The 14274-nt window shown below is 42.7% G+C and overlaps 1 protein-coding gene across 1 annotated transcript in view; it reads left to right on the top strand.

Annotated features, from left to right (window-relative positions):
• The window catches only part of LOC127217449 (UDP-N-acetylhexosamine pyrophosphorylase-like), a 33708-nt gene extending 21042 nt beyond the window's left edge, over positions 1-12666 (top strand). Inside the window, 2 exon segments of the mRNA XM_051178451.1 lie at positions 11419-12367; positions 12370-12666. Coding sequence (XP_051034408.1) covers positions 11419-12367; positions 12370-12653 — 1233 coding nt within the window. The 3' untranslated portion in view covers positions 12654-12666.
• Positions 12667-14274: the final 1608 nt, after the last annotated feature.

Below are 14274 nucleotides of genomic sequence, written 5' to 3'. Positions count from 1 at the left end.
TTGATGTTTGTGTTGTCTGATTGCATTATTCCATTTTTCTTTGATAGTTTCCTTTGATACACAGAAAAATTTTAAGTTTGATATCTGCCAAATTTATCAATTTGATGTGTATTGCCTGTTCTATGGCCATGCTTTTTTTTTGCCATGAAACTTCATTGAAATCAGGTCAAATGAATGAGGTTTTCTTATGTACCTGTAGTGAAACAGTCTTCCTGTAGAACATTTGCAGTTAGCTGGACCTGGAGGCATGGATCTGTAATCTCAGCTACTCAGGATGCAGAGACAGAAAGACTGAAAGTGCAAGGGTACCTGGGCTTCAGAGGAAGTTCAAGGTTAATCTGAGCAATGTAGGGTAATGTAACGTACTAGCAAAACAAAACCCACCAAACTCCTAGGGTATAACTCAATGATACAGCACTTGCCTAGTCTACCTTAGGCCATAGGTTTCATTTTCCACAACACACACACACAGTGTAAATTATGTGTGACAGATTTAGACATTTGTTAATTGCCCTAGAGACCATTAACAGCAGCATTTAGATTACAGAGCAGCCTTCCTTTAATTTTGTGACAAGGTGAAGGAACTTATAAACAATACTCTTCCTTAGAATTAACTGAGAAGTGTGTACTTGTGGAGGTCTCAGGGAGATAGATAAAAACATGAGCAAAGTGTCATTTGTCTTTTGCTTCTGTCCAGAGAAAAGAGCTGGCAGAGCTCATGAATGGATGGACAGAAAGTGAAGGTCCAGCAGCCTGCAAAAATAGTTTGGCAGGGTCCTCCATCTTAGGCCTGACTTAGGACATTGGTGGCTTTGTACTTTTCACTCTGTAATTACAGTGCTTTTTTTCTTATGTGCTTTAGGCTGGTATGCAAGATTTAGACTATTGGTCCTTGCAAGTAGAAAATAAGAAAAAGGAAATTTATCTAGTGTTTCTTCCCCATGACTGAAGTCACACGTGTTCCTAAAGTAAAAGCAAAACAAAATAACATCTCCAATCCTCTATGTGCACACATGGGCACACACACATTTATGTACATGTATGTGATATATGTGTGTCCAATAATTAACATTTGACTCTATGACACACAAGTGTGTTCTGTGTAGAGTCATGTTGAAACTCAGGGTCACTTGGAAATACTCATATGATTGTAGGAAAGAGCAGGGTTGCAAGTGATTACTAAACACCATGTATATGCAGTTGGTAAAAATAATGAATGAATGAATATAGAGGCAAGGGAATAACTGAATAATAAAATTCATGCTAAGAAACTAAGGCCTGTTCACTTAAGGCAAGACTGATGTGGGTGAGGACCAAGAGGTTGGCTCTGGTTCCTTTAGGTAGATCTTACAAAGCACACGTGGCAGTTCTAACTATAAGTTTCTGCCATTATTCTAGATTGTGTCCAGGATAAACCATTGTTCAACATTTCCATTACGTTGGTAGATCGGGAGGAGGTATGGTTCCAGATTTCATGAGAACTTTTTTAAAGAGAGGCAAAACAAACAAACAAACAAAACAAAAACAAAAAACAAAAAACAAACAAAAGATTGACTCCAAGCCTTGGGTAGAGAACTTGGCAAATAGCTCAAGTTCTGTAAGGTTGTATGGAAGAAAGGGCATTGTGTGTTGAATTATTTTTGTGGTGGAGGGGTGTAAATCATGAGTTATGTATGCCTTTAATCCAGACTGATAGTTGCAGCCATGTGAAGCATGTGGGTAGTTATGAACTGAATTGTGGGTGCATAGAGACTCTCAGGAGAAAATGACAGTAAAAGATGTATTTTTCCATCATAGCAGCAATGGCTCTATATGTCTATCTAATCCCTTTCTCACTCTGATTTCAGGAGTGGTTCAACAAGAGACAAACTTAGGAAAACCCAGAAGGCATTAAAAACCAAGCACCTGTCTGTTACCCAAGACAACCTGTCCATAAAGTATCTGGTGCAGTCCCACAATGTCATCATTTTCCAGGAGCAATTTGGGGATGAGCTCTTCTGGTGTCCCTAGCAACTTGGTTACCCAGGCTGACTGTCACAGCCTTGTTTTTCTTTGTATTCACAATAAAACATGGGATTTTCAATATACTCTTTTGTGTGTTCTTTTCCTTCACAGAAGAGGAAATATTTGTATTAAAAAATTATTGCAAAAGGCAGATCATATCAGAAGCAGAGGCTAGAACAGGGAAGATGGAGTCCCTGAGTCTTGTCCTTTAGTCAGTGTTATCTTCTCTCCTTATTTGGCTGCAGATGCTGGACTTTCTGTCACCACCTTTCCTAGGACTTCTCTGGTCAGTGTCCTAGCCTGCTGACTCTCTACCTGGTTTCTGGGAGGAACGTCTTGGAAGAGGGCAAATGTGAACAGGACTAGAAGGTCATGAAGATGAGCATTGGCTCTGGCAACAGCAATAGTTGTACGTGTCTAAGAAACATACATTAAAGATAAAACAGCAGCTCCGTCAGAAAAACATATGGAATCAGAATCCAGGGATGGGGTGCATGGATGGTGTAGCTAGTTGTTTTTAGTGCCCCATGGAAGGGAAATACCCTAGAGTGGGAGCACAGAGGGTGGGAGCCTGGCCTGATGTAGACACCTTGCTTACAGCACTCTTGGAGACACCCTGCTGTCTAAAAAAAAAAATCTCGTGTTCTTTCTTACTTATCACTGACTCCACAATGATGGTGAGTTCTTTAAAGAAGGCCCTTTGCTTAAAATAGGAGTATATTTTGTGACTTCAGTATTCTCCCTAATAGAAATGAACACTTAGCAAGAGTGGCAAGAGGCAGCTACACTTCTAGAGGTCAGACATGAGTATGTAAACTTTGTATTATCCTCTTCCAGGGCACTGGGACAGGATTAAGGACTTGGAGCCCTTCATATCCCAGGCACGTCATCCAATCCTGGAAGAAACCATCAGAAACATTAAAATTGTAGGGAGACGCAAAGGGCTCACCTGACTGTTACCCTGACACACAGCTGGTGCTTACTGTGGGCGAGTAGAGGCATGTGGCAGGACACATTCTTAATGTCTTCCTTTGCTGGGGCTCTGGGGATGGAACCCAGAGTCAGTGTCACACTTGTGAAGCCATCTACCACTGAACAAGGCTAATAGTTCCATGAAGTATTTGATACACCAGCTTCTACACCACAACTTCAAGTCCCAGGGGCATCTGAATACTTGCTTGTTTTCTCCATGGTGATGTTTGTTATTCAAAGGGTTAAGGGGACCTTTCCCCCACCCCTAACCTCCACCCTCACACTCCAAACTTTGATGTCAGGTGTGGTTTAACAATGGGAGCTGGATGGGGGCAGTGAGTGGAGAGGGAGTTAGGAGAAAGAGAAGGGGAGGAGAGGAGGGGAGATGAGAACATGAGGGAGCAGGAAGATTGAGTTGGGTGAGGAATAGAAGAGAGCAAGAAAAGAGATACCATAATAGAGGGAGCCATAACAGGTTTGAAGAGAAAACTGACTCTAGAGAAATGTCCACAGACCTACAAGGATGACCCCAACTAGCAGTCTGAGCAATAGTGGAGAGGCTACCTTAAATGCCCTTCCCAGATATTGAGATTGATGAGTAACTTATATGCCATCCTAGAACCTTCACCCAGTAGCTGATGGAAGCAGAAACAGAGACCCACAGCTAAGCACTGAGCCTAACTACTGGAATCCAGTTGCAGACAGGGAGGAGTGATGAGCAAAGGTGTCAAGACTAGGCTGGAGAAACCCACAGAGACAGCTGACCTGAACAAGGGGGAGCTAATTGACCCCAGTCTGATAGCTGGGAAACCAGCATAGGACTAACTGACCCAGACCACATGGATGTAGATCTCAGTTAGAAGGCCTGGGAAGTCTAAGGGACCTCTGACAGTGAAACCTGGATGTATCCCTGATGCACGAAAGGACTTTGTGAGCACATTCCCCATGGAGGGATACTCCCTTAGCCTAGAGAAATGAGGCAGGGCCCAAGCACTACACCAAATGACTTGACAGATTTTGACGATCCCTCCTGGGGAGTAAATGGGGAATGGGACAGGATGGTGGCATGGGAGGATGAGAGGGAGAGGGAACTGGGAACAATGTGTAAAATAAGAAAAACATTTATAAATAAAAAATAGGAGCTCCACGTGCTGTGGATAAAGTAGAGGAACCCAAAGCTCATGGTTACAGCAGCTGAGGTCCAGGCCACATTTTCTTGAAGGGAATTTTCTTGGAAGAGCCCTAGGGAGCCATCCTTGTACCCACCATTGTAATGTTTTCTGTGATTGATAAGAAGTGTCAAGAGCAGGTCTTTATGCCTGGGAGCCGTGAGCCAGAAACTCTGTGCCTGTTTAGTGGTGGCCTGTTGGAGCACAGTGACGGAAGGAGGCCTGTTTTATATAGTTTATCTTCATCCAGAGTGTAGTAGGGGCCTTATTTGACTAGCGCTTCCACAGGCAATTTGATGCCTGTGATGAGAATCCCCTGAAGGCCTGGTGTCAGAGGAGGAAGTCCTCCCTCCCCACAGGAGAACGAAAATGTCTTCCATTATCAATGTCGTTTGAATACTTGGTTCCCTTTCTGTGGCCCTACTTTGGCAGGCTTGTTACTGGGGTTGGGTTCTGAGAGATTAGTGATTTTTACCACTTTTAGTTTTATTTCTCTGCTTTCTGCTTGCAGTAAGAGATGTGAGTCCTTAGCTCTCTCAACTTCCAGTTCTAGCTACCAAGTGTGCTGCCTACTTTCCCTTCCATTATGGACCCTAACCCTCTGGAACTTCTGTAAGTTGTTTTGGTCATGATGTTTATCACAGCAGTAGAAACCCTAACAAGGCAAATGTTGGTACCATGAGTGGAGTATTGCTGTGAAGAACCTAGGTGTGGTTTTTGCTTGTTTGTTTTGAATAAAAAAGACTTTGGAAGTTTCGACTATAAAAGTAGTTGAATGTCATAGCCAGAGTTTAATGGGCCTACCTAGTAGGAGCTTAGAAGTTGGTAGTGCTCAGAGCCATGTGGACTTCAAAAGTCCAACTCAGGAGAATTCAGACTAGAACACTGTTAACAACTGGGCTAGAGATAGTTTTTGTTGTTCTTGTAATATTTTAGCAAAGAGTGTGGCTTCTTTCTCCCCTCATCCTAAAAATTTGCCTGGTACTGAAAAAGTGATGGACTAATTTCTTTGTCAAGGGAAATTTTAAGACACTGTGATTGTTCTGAATGTTTCATTAAAAAAGACCGCGTGAGACAGAAAGACACACAAAATGTGCAGTTTGAAGAGAAAAGGAGCAACAGAAAGCTTAATGTTGACCCAACGGCACATACTGAGAGATGTAGAACAATTATGGTGAAGCTTTATCTGCAGTGGAATAAAGGGAAGGGTGACCACAGGACAAGACTCCACCCAACTATGCTTCCAACTTGTGAAAGGTGAAGGCCTTCCGAGGACTGGGCAGACGCCATAACAGATTGCTCAGGCTACTCTCAGAGATCAGGCCTCAGTTTCAGTTTCCTCAGACTGAACAAGCAGTTTGTGAACGAGCCATGAACAAAGGACAATTAATCACTGATGCCACTGACAACAGGGACAAGGAAGATAGGACGCACAAGCCTGGGCCACTGAGCCATCCCCCACAGTCAGTATGTACTAGGCCAGCAAGCCTCCACAGCAGCTCAAGGACAAGGCCTGGGACTTGTCCAGGCCTGCCCCAAAATGGAAAACTGTAGCCCCGACCTGCCCCTGACTTGCCCTGGCCAATTAGAATATAATAATATGATTGCCACTTGCTTAAGCCAATCATATCTAAAGTGACCTAACTGCCTTACAAAATGCCCCTTCTGCTGTCCTTAAAAGGAGCCCAGATAACCCTCTCAGGGTCTTTGCCGTCTTGCCTTTGTGTACAATGGGAGGCCCAGCATGCTAGAATAAAAACACTCTTGATGATTGCATATGGATGGTGGTCTTTTGTGGGACTTCTCCAGGACCCCATAGCCTATGGAATTTTCTGCTTCTAGAAAAGAATAACAAACAAAAGCTACTTCAAATGTGATTCAAAGGGGACAAAGTACACACCAAGAGGGCAGCTGAACTTTATAGTCATCTACATGGTACTGGCTTAGAGTCAGGAAGCATATATGAGTAAAGGGAACATGGGATCATCCTTTGTGTTTCTAAAGAGCCACTGAGGCCAGCCATATGGCAGCCAAGTCCATGCATGGAAGTCCAAAGGGCAATTTTATGAAGCTGTGAAAGTAAACACTTTGACTTGCATTGAACAACCCCAGATGCTAGAGATGCCAGAGTCTTGGGAAATCTACAAGAAGAACTATCCACAGGGATTGGAAACAGCCTAAGAGTGAGGCAGGCAGAAAAACTGGAAGGATAGACCTAGTTAAGCCCTTTGATATAAGACATAAAGGAATAGGGTTTAGAGTTTGTCCTACTGTGTTTCAGCATTGCTTTAGTCCAGTATTTTTTTTTTTACCAAAAGGGAGGCCCATTTCTCCCTTTTGGAATGGATAAGGTGTATTTGTACCATTGTATGTTGGAAGTATGTGACTTGATTCTTTTTTATTTTATTTACAGGTGGTTACAATCAAGAGATTGCCTTGAGTAGCAGAAATGAAATGAAATGAAAATTCAAATGACTTGCTCTAGGACCTGCAGCTGCCCAGATCTTGGTCTGCCAAGGGACAGACTCACCACCACCTGATCCCCCAAGAAACCACAGCACTAGCAAACAGCCGGTAGAAACAAATACCAAGGGATTTTAAATAAGCAGAAGTGAGCATTAGTTTAGAGCTGTTCTTTAACTGCCCTTTACATATTTAAGAATATTCTTGGGAGGAGAGGCAGACAGATCTCTGCAAGCTTGAGGCCAAGTGCCAGAACAGAACAGCCAGGACTGTTACACAAAGAAACCCGAGAGAGAGAGAGAGAGAGAGAGAGAGAGAGAGAGAGGGGGGGAGGGAAAAAAAAATAAAGATTCCCTGCTGACAGATCCTAGTAGTTCCTTTAGGTAACAGAGGAATTTCTGTGCCTATCATGTCAATCAGGGAGACCAGCAGGTACCCAGGAAGCCTAAATTCCAATAGCAGCAGGTGGGACCTGGCATATCCAACAAGCTTGTCTAGTTTACAGCCTTGACAAAGGAAATCTAGCCCACACCACAGACACATTTCTGCTCAGGAATAGTGTAATCTGACGCTGGTGAATGATGTCCCTTTTGTCATTTGTCATTTGCCTGTAAGAAGTGATCAATAAGAACTGATCCCTAAGACTTGTCATCATATCTGTTGGGGCGGAGGAGACAGTTCAGTTGGTAAAGCATTTGTCTTTCAAGCATGGGGACACACAGGAGCATGAGTTCAATCTCCAGATGCCATGCTTAAAGCCAAAAGCTGGGGAGGTGGGTGATTGTTGGATGTTACAGGCCACCCAGTCTAGCTTACTTAGTGAGTTCCAATTCAGTGAAAGATCATGCCTCAAAAGACCAAGTGGATGGCAAGGGTTGTCCTCTGATATTTACACACACACACACACACACACACACACACACACACACACACACCTTCTAGCCTTCTAGCCAATGTACTCTTCCTACATGAATGTGTATGTGGGCTAACATACACACTTACACATACACAAACACACACACTCACACACCTTCTAGTCAATGTACTCTTCCTACATGAACATGTATGTGGACACACACACACACACACTTTACTGAATGACTTTATGTGAATGTCCCCATCCTTACTAGTTAACAAGGAAACTTTTATGTTGCTACCTCACATTCAAAACAATTAGAAGACATTCAGTAGGTGATGTTTTTCTCTTCTTCAGTGCATCTTCAAAGAATGTTGGCTTAGTTTTCATAATTCTTGTGTGTGTGTGTGTGTGTGTGTGTGTGTGTGATATCTAAAATTAAATTCCCACATACACACACTAAAATAGAATGCTGGGAGAAAAGAAACATTGTCTTCGCTAATGATTCTGAAAAACCCAACAGACCCATTATGGGGGGTGGTAAAAGAGAGTAAAGCCACTCTCACAAATGGGATACTCTTTGATAGCCTTAGCATTGTCACCTCGGGGAAAAGGACTTTGTCTTTCTCTTTAAATGGCATTGTATTGATAATTTACCCGCATAGCATGTTAATTCCAAAAGACTCATGAAGCAAGTATATTTCGATTTCACCTCTTTATTGCAAATAAAAGCATTGAGGAGATATGGGTGAGATAGAAAAGGGAGAAAAACAATGCATTGCTAGCAGTAGAGACCCATGTGCTTTTGTCTCCTGGGCAGGGGTGGTTTTCTAGGGTTCTTCCACAGTCTTAAGGGAAAGGTACAGTGGACACCAACAGGAGCCTCTCAGAGCATTTACATCCTCAGGCATTTCCTGAATTTGGCTCTCCTACTCTTAAACCAATTCTACATTGAAAAAGAGAAAGTGATTGTAATAGTGCACTGCATAGCCAGGATCGTCACTGAAGAACACATCATGTAAGTTTATATGCCAGTGAGATTTTTACATTCCATGAAAGAACCTTCTTTCTTATTGTGCTAACTCTAATTCTAATTCCATGAGGGGCTGATGATACAGCACATGGAACAGTGCTTGCCAGACTGTGTGAGGCCCCAGTACAGCAAAAAGTGACTCTGAAGAATGCCCTAGGACAGCTAACACCATACCCCATCCTCCAGCAAATCTCCCTAGCACTAGCACTGTGGCAAAGTTTTGGAGACTTTGACTCTCCTCTCCAATTACATATATTGGTTTTTAGTGACAGGGTTTCTCTGTGCAGCCCTGGTTGTCCTGGAACTCACTTTGTAGGCCAGGGTGGCCTTGAGCTCAGAGATACGCCTGCCCTTTCCTCGGAGTGCTGGAATTGAAGATGCTTGCCACCATGCCCAACTCCAGTTATGTTTCAATGCCTTCTTCAAGAAGGTGCAGATACAGCTTACGAGTGAGTTACTGTTGGTCATTTCTGTGATGAAGTGTCAAAGAAAGACTAGTCTCCAAATTCCAGTGAACAATGAGAGGCAAAAGGCAGACATACAAGTTTCCCAGTCCTGTCACTACCTCCCTTAATGAGGGTTGCATTGCATTAACATTTGAATGCTTCCAAGCTTTGAATTGTGAGTGAACAACTGTTTTTCCTGTTTGCTGCATCTTTTCCCTTTCCCTCAGGCTATACAGTCTACAAAGTCCAGACCAATGTGTTCAGGGTTTACAGCAGTGATTTTCAACCTTCCTAATGTTGATTAACCCAGTTCCTCCTGATGTGGTGACCCGACCCCAAACACAAAATTATTTCATTGGTACTTCATAGCTGCAATTTTGCTACTGTTACGAATCATGATGTAAGTGTCTGATGTGTGACCCCTATGAAAGGGTCATACCACTGCCCCCAAAGGGTTGCGACCCACAGGTTGAGAACTGCTGATCTACAAGGTAAGGAGGGTCTTGAGCAAGGTGACTCCAGGTTCCTTTTCTTGACTTGTGTGTCTGCTTAAAGATGCAAGAGAAAAGAAAATAGCTTATTACTGGCCTGCCAACTCCTCCAGTGGGTAGCAACACACCATAGAAATATCCTTTTGTCATGGCCTGAGAATTAGGAATTCGGTAAGGGCAGGGCATTTAGCTCTGTGGTAAAGTGCTTACCTAGCAAGCACAAGTACACACACACACACACACACACACACACTCAGAGAGAGACAGAGACAGAGACAGAGACCAGGACCCTTGTGTTGGCTATGCACTCCGCCCACTGCTCCTCTCTAACTCGAAGGTTCTCAGCATGTGGGTCGTATACTAGATAGGTTGCATATCAGTTTTTTACACTATTGATTTCACAACACACCTTTAAAGATGACAGAACAGAAAGAATGACAGGATAACCATGGAAAGCTTGTTGGAGATGCATTGAATGTTTTGATAGTTAGATGGGAATATTGTTTTTCGCCTTGCTCATGGCGGTCAGTTCACTTAGCCCTCAGAATGCCATTGACAGCACACTAGGTAAATTGTGGGAGGGACAACACAGCTGAGCAAGCATCCATGTCTTAGTTCGATGGCTAGCACTTTACTCACTTGAGAAGGTGAAGTTCTAAAACTCCACAGGAGCCAAACCTGATTGTGATCCTGCCCTATTGCCTTGAGATACAGCTTCAGGGGCCTTCTGTGCTGCTCTGACATTCTAAAAACATCATCATCTGCAGAACATTTCTATCACTACACCACAGGGGGCTCTAAGCAACAAAGCTAAGGACGTCATCCTGTTTATGTTCCTGTCTTTCTCTTTGCCTTTTGCTGGTACACACTGTACAGTTGTGCTTCCCTATAGAGTCACGGTTAGTAAGTAATTACACTGCCTGAGCAAATGAAAGTCTTTAAGTCACTGCGTATGACAACTATTCTCTACTGTCAACGAGTTAAACAGAATACATTCTTACACCAAATTTTTCTCCCAGAAAATAGTTGCAGATGCATGTCGTAGTGTCAATCAGTCCCAGTGTGCAGTGGGAGCATGGCATGCATTCTTTCCTCAGGTGAGCTGAAACGCATCCAGATGTATTTCTTTTACATTGCTTAGCTTTCTGGACAAATTTTCAAAGCTTTCTCATCTTTGTAAATCTCTACTAGAATGTACAATCTAGTTTGTTGGTGGTGTTTTCAGGCCACATCAGTGAGGTTCAGAAAATTAAAGGGCATGAATGGTTTCTCCAGGAATGTAGACATCATAGTAGGAAAACTAAGCATTGAAACTTGAGGCTGTCTTCATTTCTACCAGTCTGTTTAATTGATTCTGCACTCCAATGCCTGAATATTTATAAATTCCCTGTGTAGGTATGGAGTGTTAATACAGTTTAGCATTTCAAAAAAGTCACTGTCATGTATTCTTAAACTGCACTGATTTCAATGACTTATATGTTAACCTTAAGGTTAATATGACTTTACACAGAAATGCTATCTAAAAGGGGTTGAACATCTCTTTATAGGTTATGTATAACCTATACATCTACATAATTAGTGCAATTCTTTGTACATATAATGAATGTGCATTTTTGAAATTTAGGACATGTATTAGTAATTTATTCATACATACATATAGTACAGAGTCCTCTTATGTTTAAGGAATAAAACTGGTTCAGTGAAGGCTAAGGAAACTCAGTTTTATGCTAGGCATCCATCTTTGTACACACTAGCCATTTGTCTATGACTCCAGTCCCTAGAAGATAAAGTTCCCAGTAACCCTGACTTAATGATCCCAACACAGAAAAATGTCCAGCAGTGACCATTTACTTGATATTATATGACTAAGTGCTCTTCGGCTTTTGCAACCTGCTTATGCAGCATTCAAGGACTAGTTTGAGGTTACCTTGACTACAGCTCCTGGCTTTTTGTGGTTTCCGCCTTTAAAATTCCTCCCCCTTAGAAAGAAGGACTTTCCCAGATTTCTCAGAACAAAGTAGCAGTTCTCCTTCTGGCTGGAGGGCAGGGGACAAGACTTGGAGTTGCATATCCCAAGGGCATGTATGATGTTGGCTTGCCATCCCACAAGACACTTTTCCAGATCCAAGCAGAACGTATTCTGAAGCAGTTGGCTGAAAAGCACTATGGCAACAAGTGTGTCATCCCATGGTATATAATGACCAGGGGTAGGACAATGGAGTCTACAAAGGAGTTCTTCATGAAGCACAAGTACTTTGTTTTACAAAAGGAGAATGTGGTCTTCTTTCAGCAGGGAATGCTGCCAGCTATGAGTTTTGATGGGAAAATTATCTTGGAAGAGAAAAACAAAGTCTCTATGGCTCCAGATGGGAATGGTGGTCTCTACCGGGCTCTTGCAGCCCAAAACATTGTGGAGGACATGGAGCAAAGAGGCATCTGGAGTATTCATGTCTATTGTGTGGACAACATATTGGTAAAAGTGGCAGGCCCACGGTTCATTGGATTCTGCATTCAGAAAGGAGCAGATTGTGGAGCAAAGGTGGTAGAGAAAACAAACCCCACAGAGCCAGTTGGAGTGTTTTGCCGAGTGGATGGAGTGTACCAGGTGGTAGAATACAGTGAGATTTCTCTGTCGACAGCTCAGAAACTAAGTTCAGATGGACGGCTGCTGTTCAACACAGGGAACATTGCCAATCATTTCTTCACTGTACCATTCCTGAAAGATGTTGTCAATGTTTATGAACCTCAGTTACAACACCATGTGGCTCAGAAGAAGATCCCATATGTGGATTCCCAGGGACACTTAATGAAGCCAGACAAGCCAAATGGAATAAAGATGGAAAATTTTGTCTTTGACATCTTCCAGTTTGCAAAGAAGTTTGTGGTGTATGAAGTATTACGGGAAGACGAGTTCTCCCCACTCAAGAATGCAGACAGAATGGGAAGGACAACCCGACCACTGCTAGGCATGCTTTACTGTCCCTTCATCATTGCTGGGTCCTCAATGCTGGGGGACACTTCATAGATGAAAATGGCTCTTGCCTCCCAACAATTCCCCACTTGAAAGATGCCAATGATGTACCAATCCAGTGTGAAATCTCTCCTCTCATCTCCTATGCTGGAGAAGGGCTAGAAGGCTATGTTGCAGATAAAGAGTTCCATGCACCTTTAATCATCGATGAGAACAGAGTCCATGAGCTGGTGAAAAATGGCCTGTGAATCCTCAAGTGAGCTGTGTCATGTGTTTGATAGACCAACTGTGAACCTGCAGCACCCCCCTCTCCTGGAAGGCTGAAGTTTGGACATTCATAGAGTTTCATTTTGCTTGCTGGTCTCTGATAAACAATGCAAACTTCCCAGATCCAGATGTGTGGACTTCAGATAGCATTGTCATGATTCTCAGCTCACTGAAGGTCTTATTTATATTTTCTAACTGTTTAAGTCTTCCAAGCCAAGACTCCCGTTGGCCGTTCACAAAACTTCCTCAGCTTGACTCTATCTAGGATGTTGAGCATGATTTCACTTGGAGCTGGAAGCTTTTGTTTTTGAAGTTGTACATAGTGATAATAAGTACATTTCAAAAGGTTTCTATGGTACTAAAATTTTGTTTTATTTTATCAAGCATTAAAGTTTTTTAAGAAAATAACTGGACAGCAAAATAAAATTAAAAAAAATCCTTCCCTTACCCCCTTCTCATGGAAAACTCAAGTTTGGCTCAGACCTCCTGTTAGTAGGTTTAATACTTTTAACTTATTATAGCCAGATCAAGTTTTTCTTTTTTTTTTTTTTTCTTTTTCTTTTTTTTTTTTTTTGATCCCAGGCTTCATGAACTCCGTAAAAATTCAATTCTTCTTCTTCTTCTTCTTCTTCTTCTTCTTCTTCTTCTTCTTCTTCTTCTTCTTCTTCTTCTTCTTCTTTTCTTTGGAAGTCATGTTACCTCTGAAAATGAGACATTTTGGCATTGTGGAACTTTCTTTTTCCATTTCCCATGTATAAAATCAACAAAGTTCAAAACTCATTTCCGACTGGACCCAGTGGACACACCTTTACTCCCACCACTCTAGAGGCAGAGGCAGGGAGATCTCCGCAAGGGAGGGAATGAGAGGGAGAAGAATAGGTAGGTTGAAGGGGAAAGGAAGGGGAGCAGACAGGAGAGGGGGTTGGGGGAAGGAGAGGAAAAGACAAGCTGAGGAGCTCAGCTCCTGGAACCCCAGCTCTTTGGGCTGGGGGGGTTGCTTTTGTTTGTTTCCTGGCACAGGCCTCCAGGAGCCATGCAGCTGAGGATCACCTTGAACTTCTAACCCTCGTGATTCCAAGTGGAGGGATTACAAACAAGGACTACCACCATGGCTTTGATTGATCAACTGCTTGAGATCGCATTTCAGTATTTCAGGCTATAGCCCACAATGGCCTGGACCTTGCAGTGAGATCGCATTTCAGTATTTCAGGCTATAGCCCACAATGGCCTGGACCTTGCAGTGAGATCACATTTCAGTATTTCAGGCTATAGCCCACAATGGCCTGGACCTTGCAGTGAGATCGCATTTCAGTATTTCAGGCTATAGCCCACAATGGCCTGGACCTTGCAGTGAGCCCCTTTGCCTCAGCTGTGTTTCTTGGGCTGCAAGTCACCGTATCCAACACTTTCTCTTGCTTCTAGGGGCACATTTTTTCCTGGTGTAGAAATTTTAAGGAGACTACTCCCTCCTGAACATTGCAAAATCTTCAACAGTAACAATAAAATCACTGGTTTAAGAAAAATGTTCAAGGCACTTATAAACTATAACTTAATGCAGACACTACAGTTCTGGGAAATTAAACAAACACCAACCTGTATTTT

The sequence above is a fragment of the Phodopus roborovskii genome, unplaced genomic scaffold (genome assembly GCF_943737965.1).
Source record: "Phodopus roborovskii unplaced genomic scaffold, PHOROB, whole genome shotgun sequence".
Taxonomy (NCBI): Eukaryota; Metazoa; Chordata; class Mammalia; order Rodentia; family Cricetidae; genus Phodopus; species Phodopus roborovskii.
This window is presented reverse-complemented; position numbering and strand designations above follow the sequence as displayed.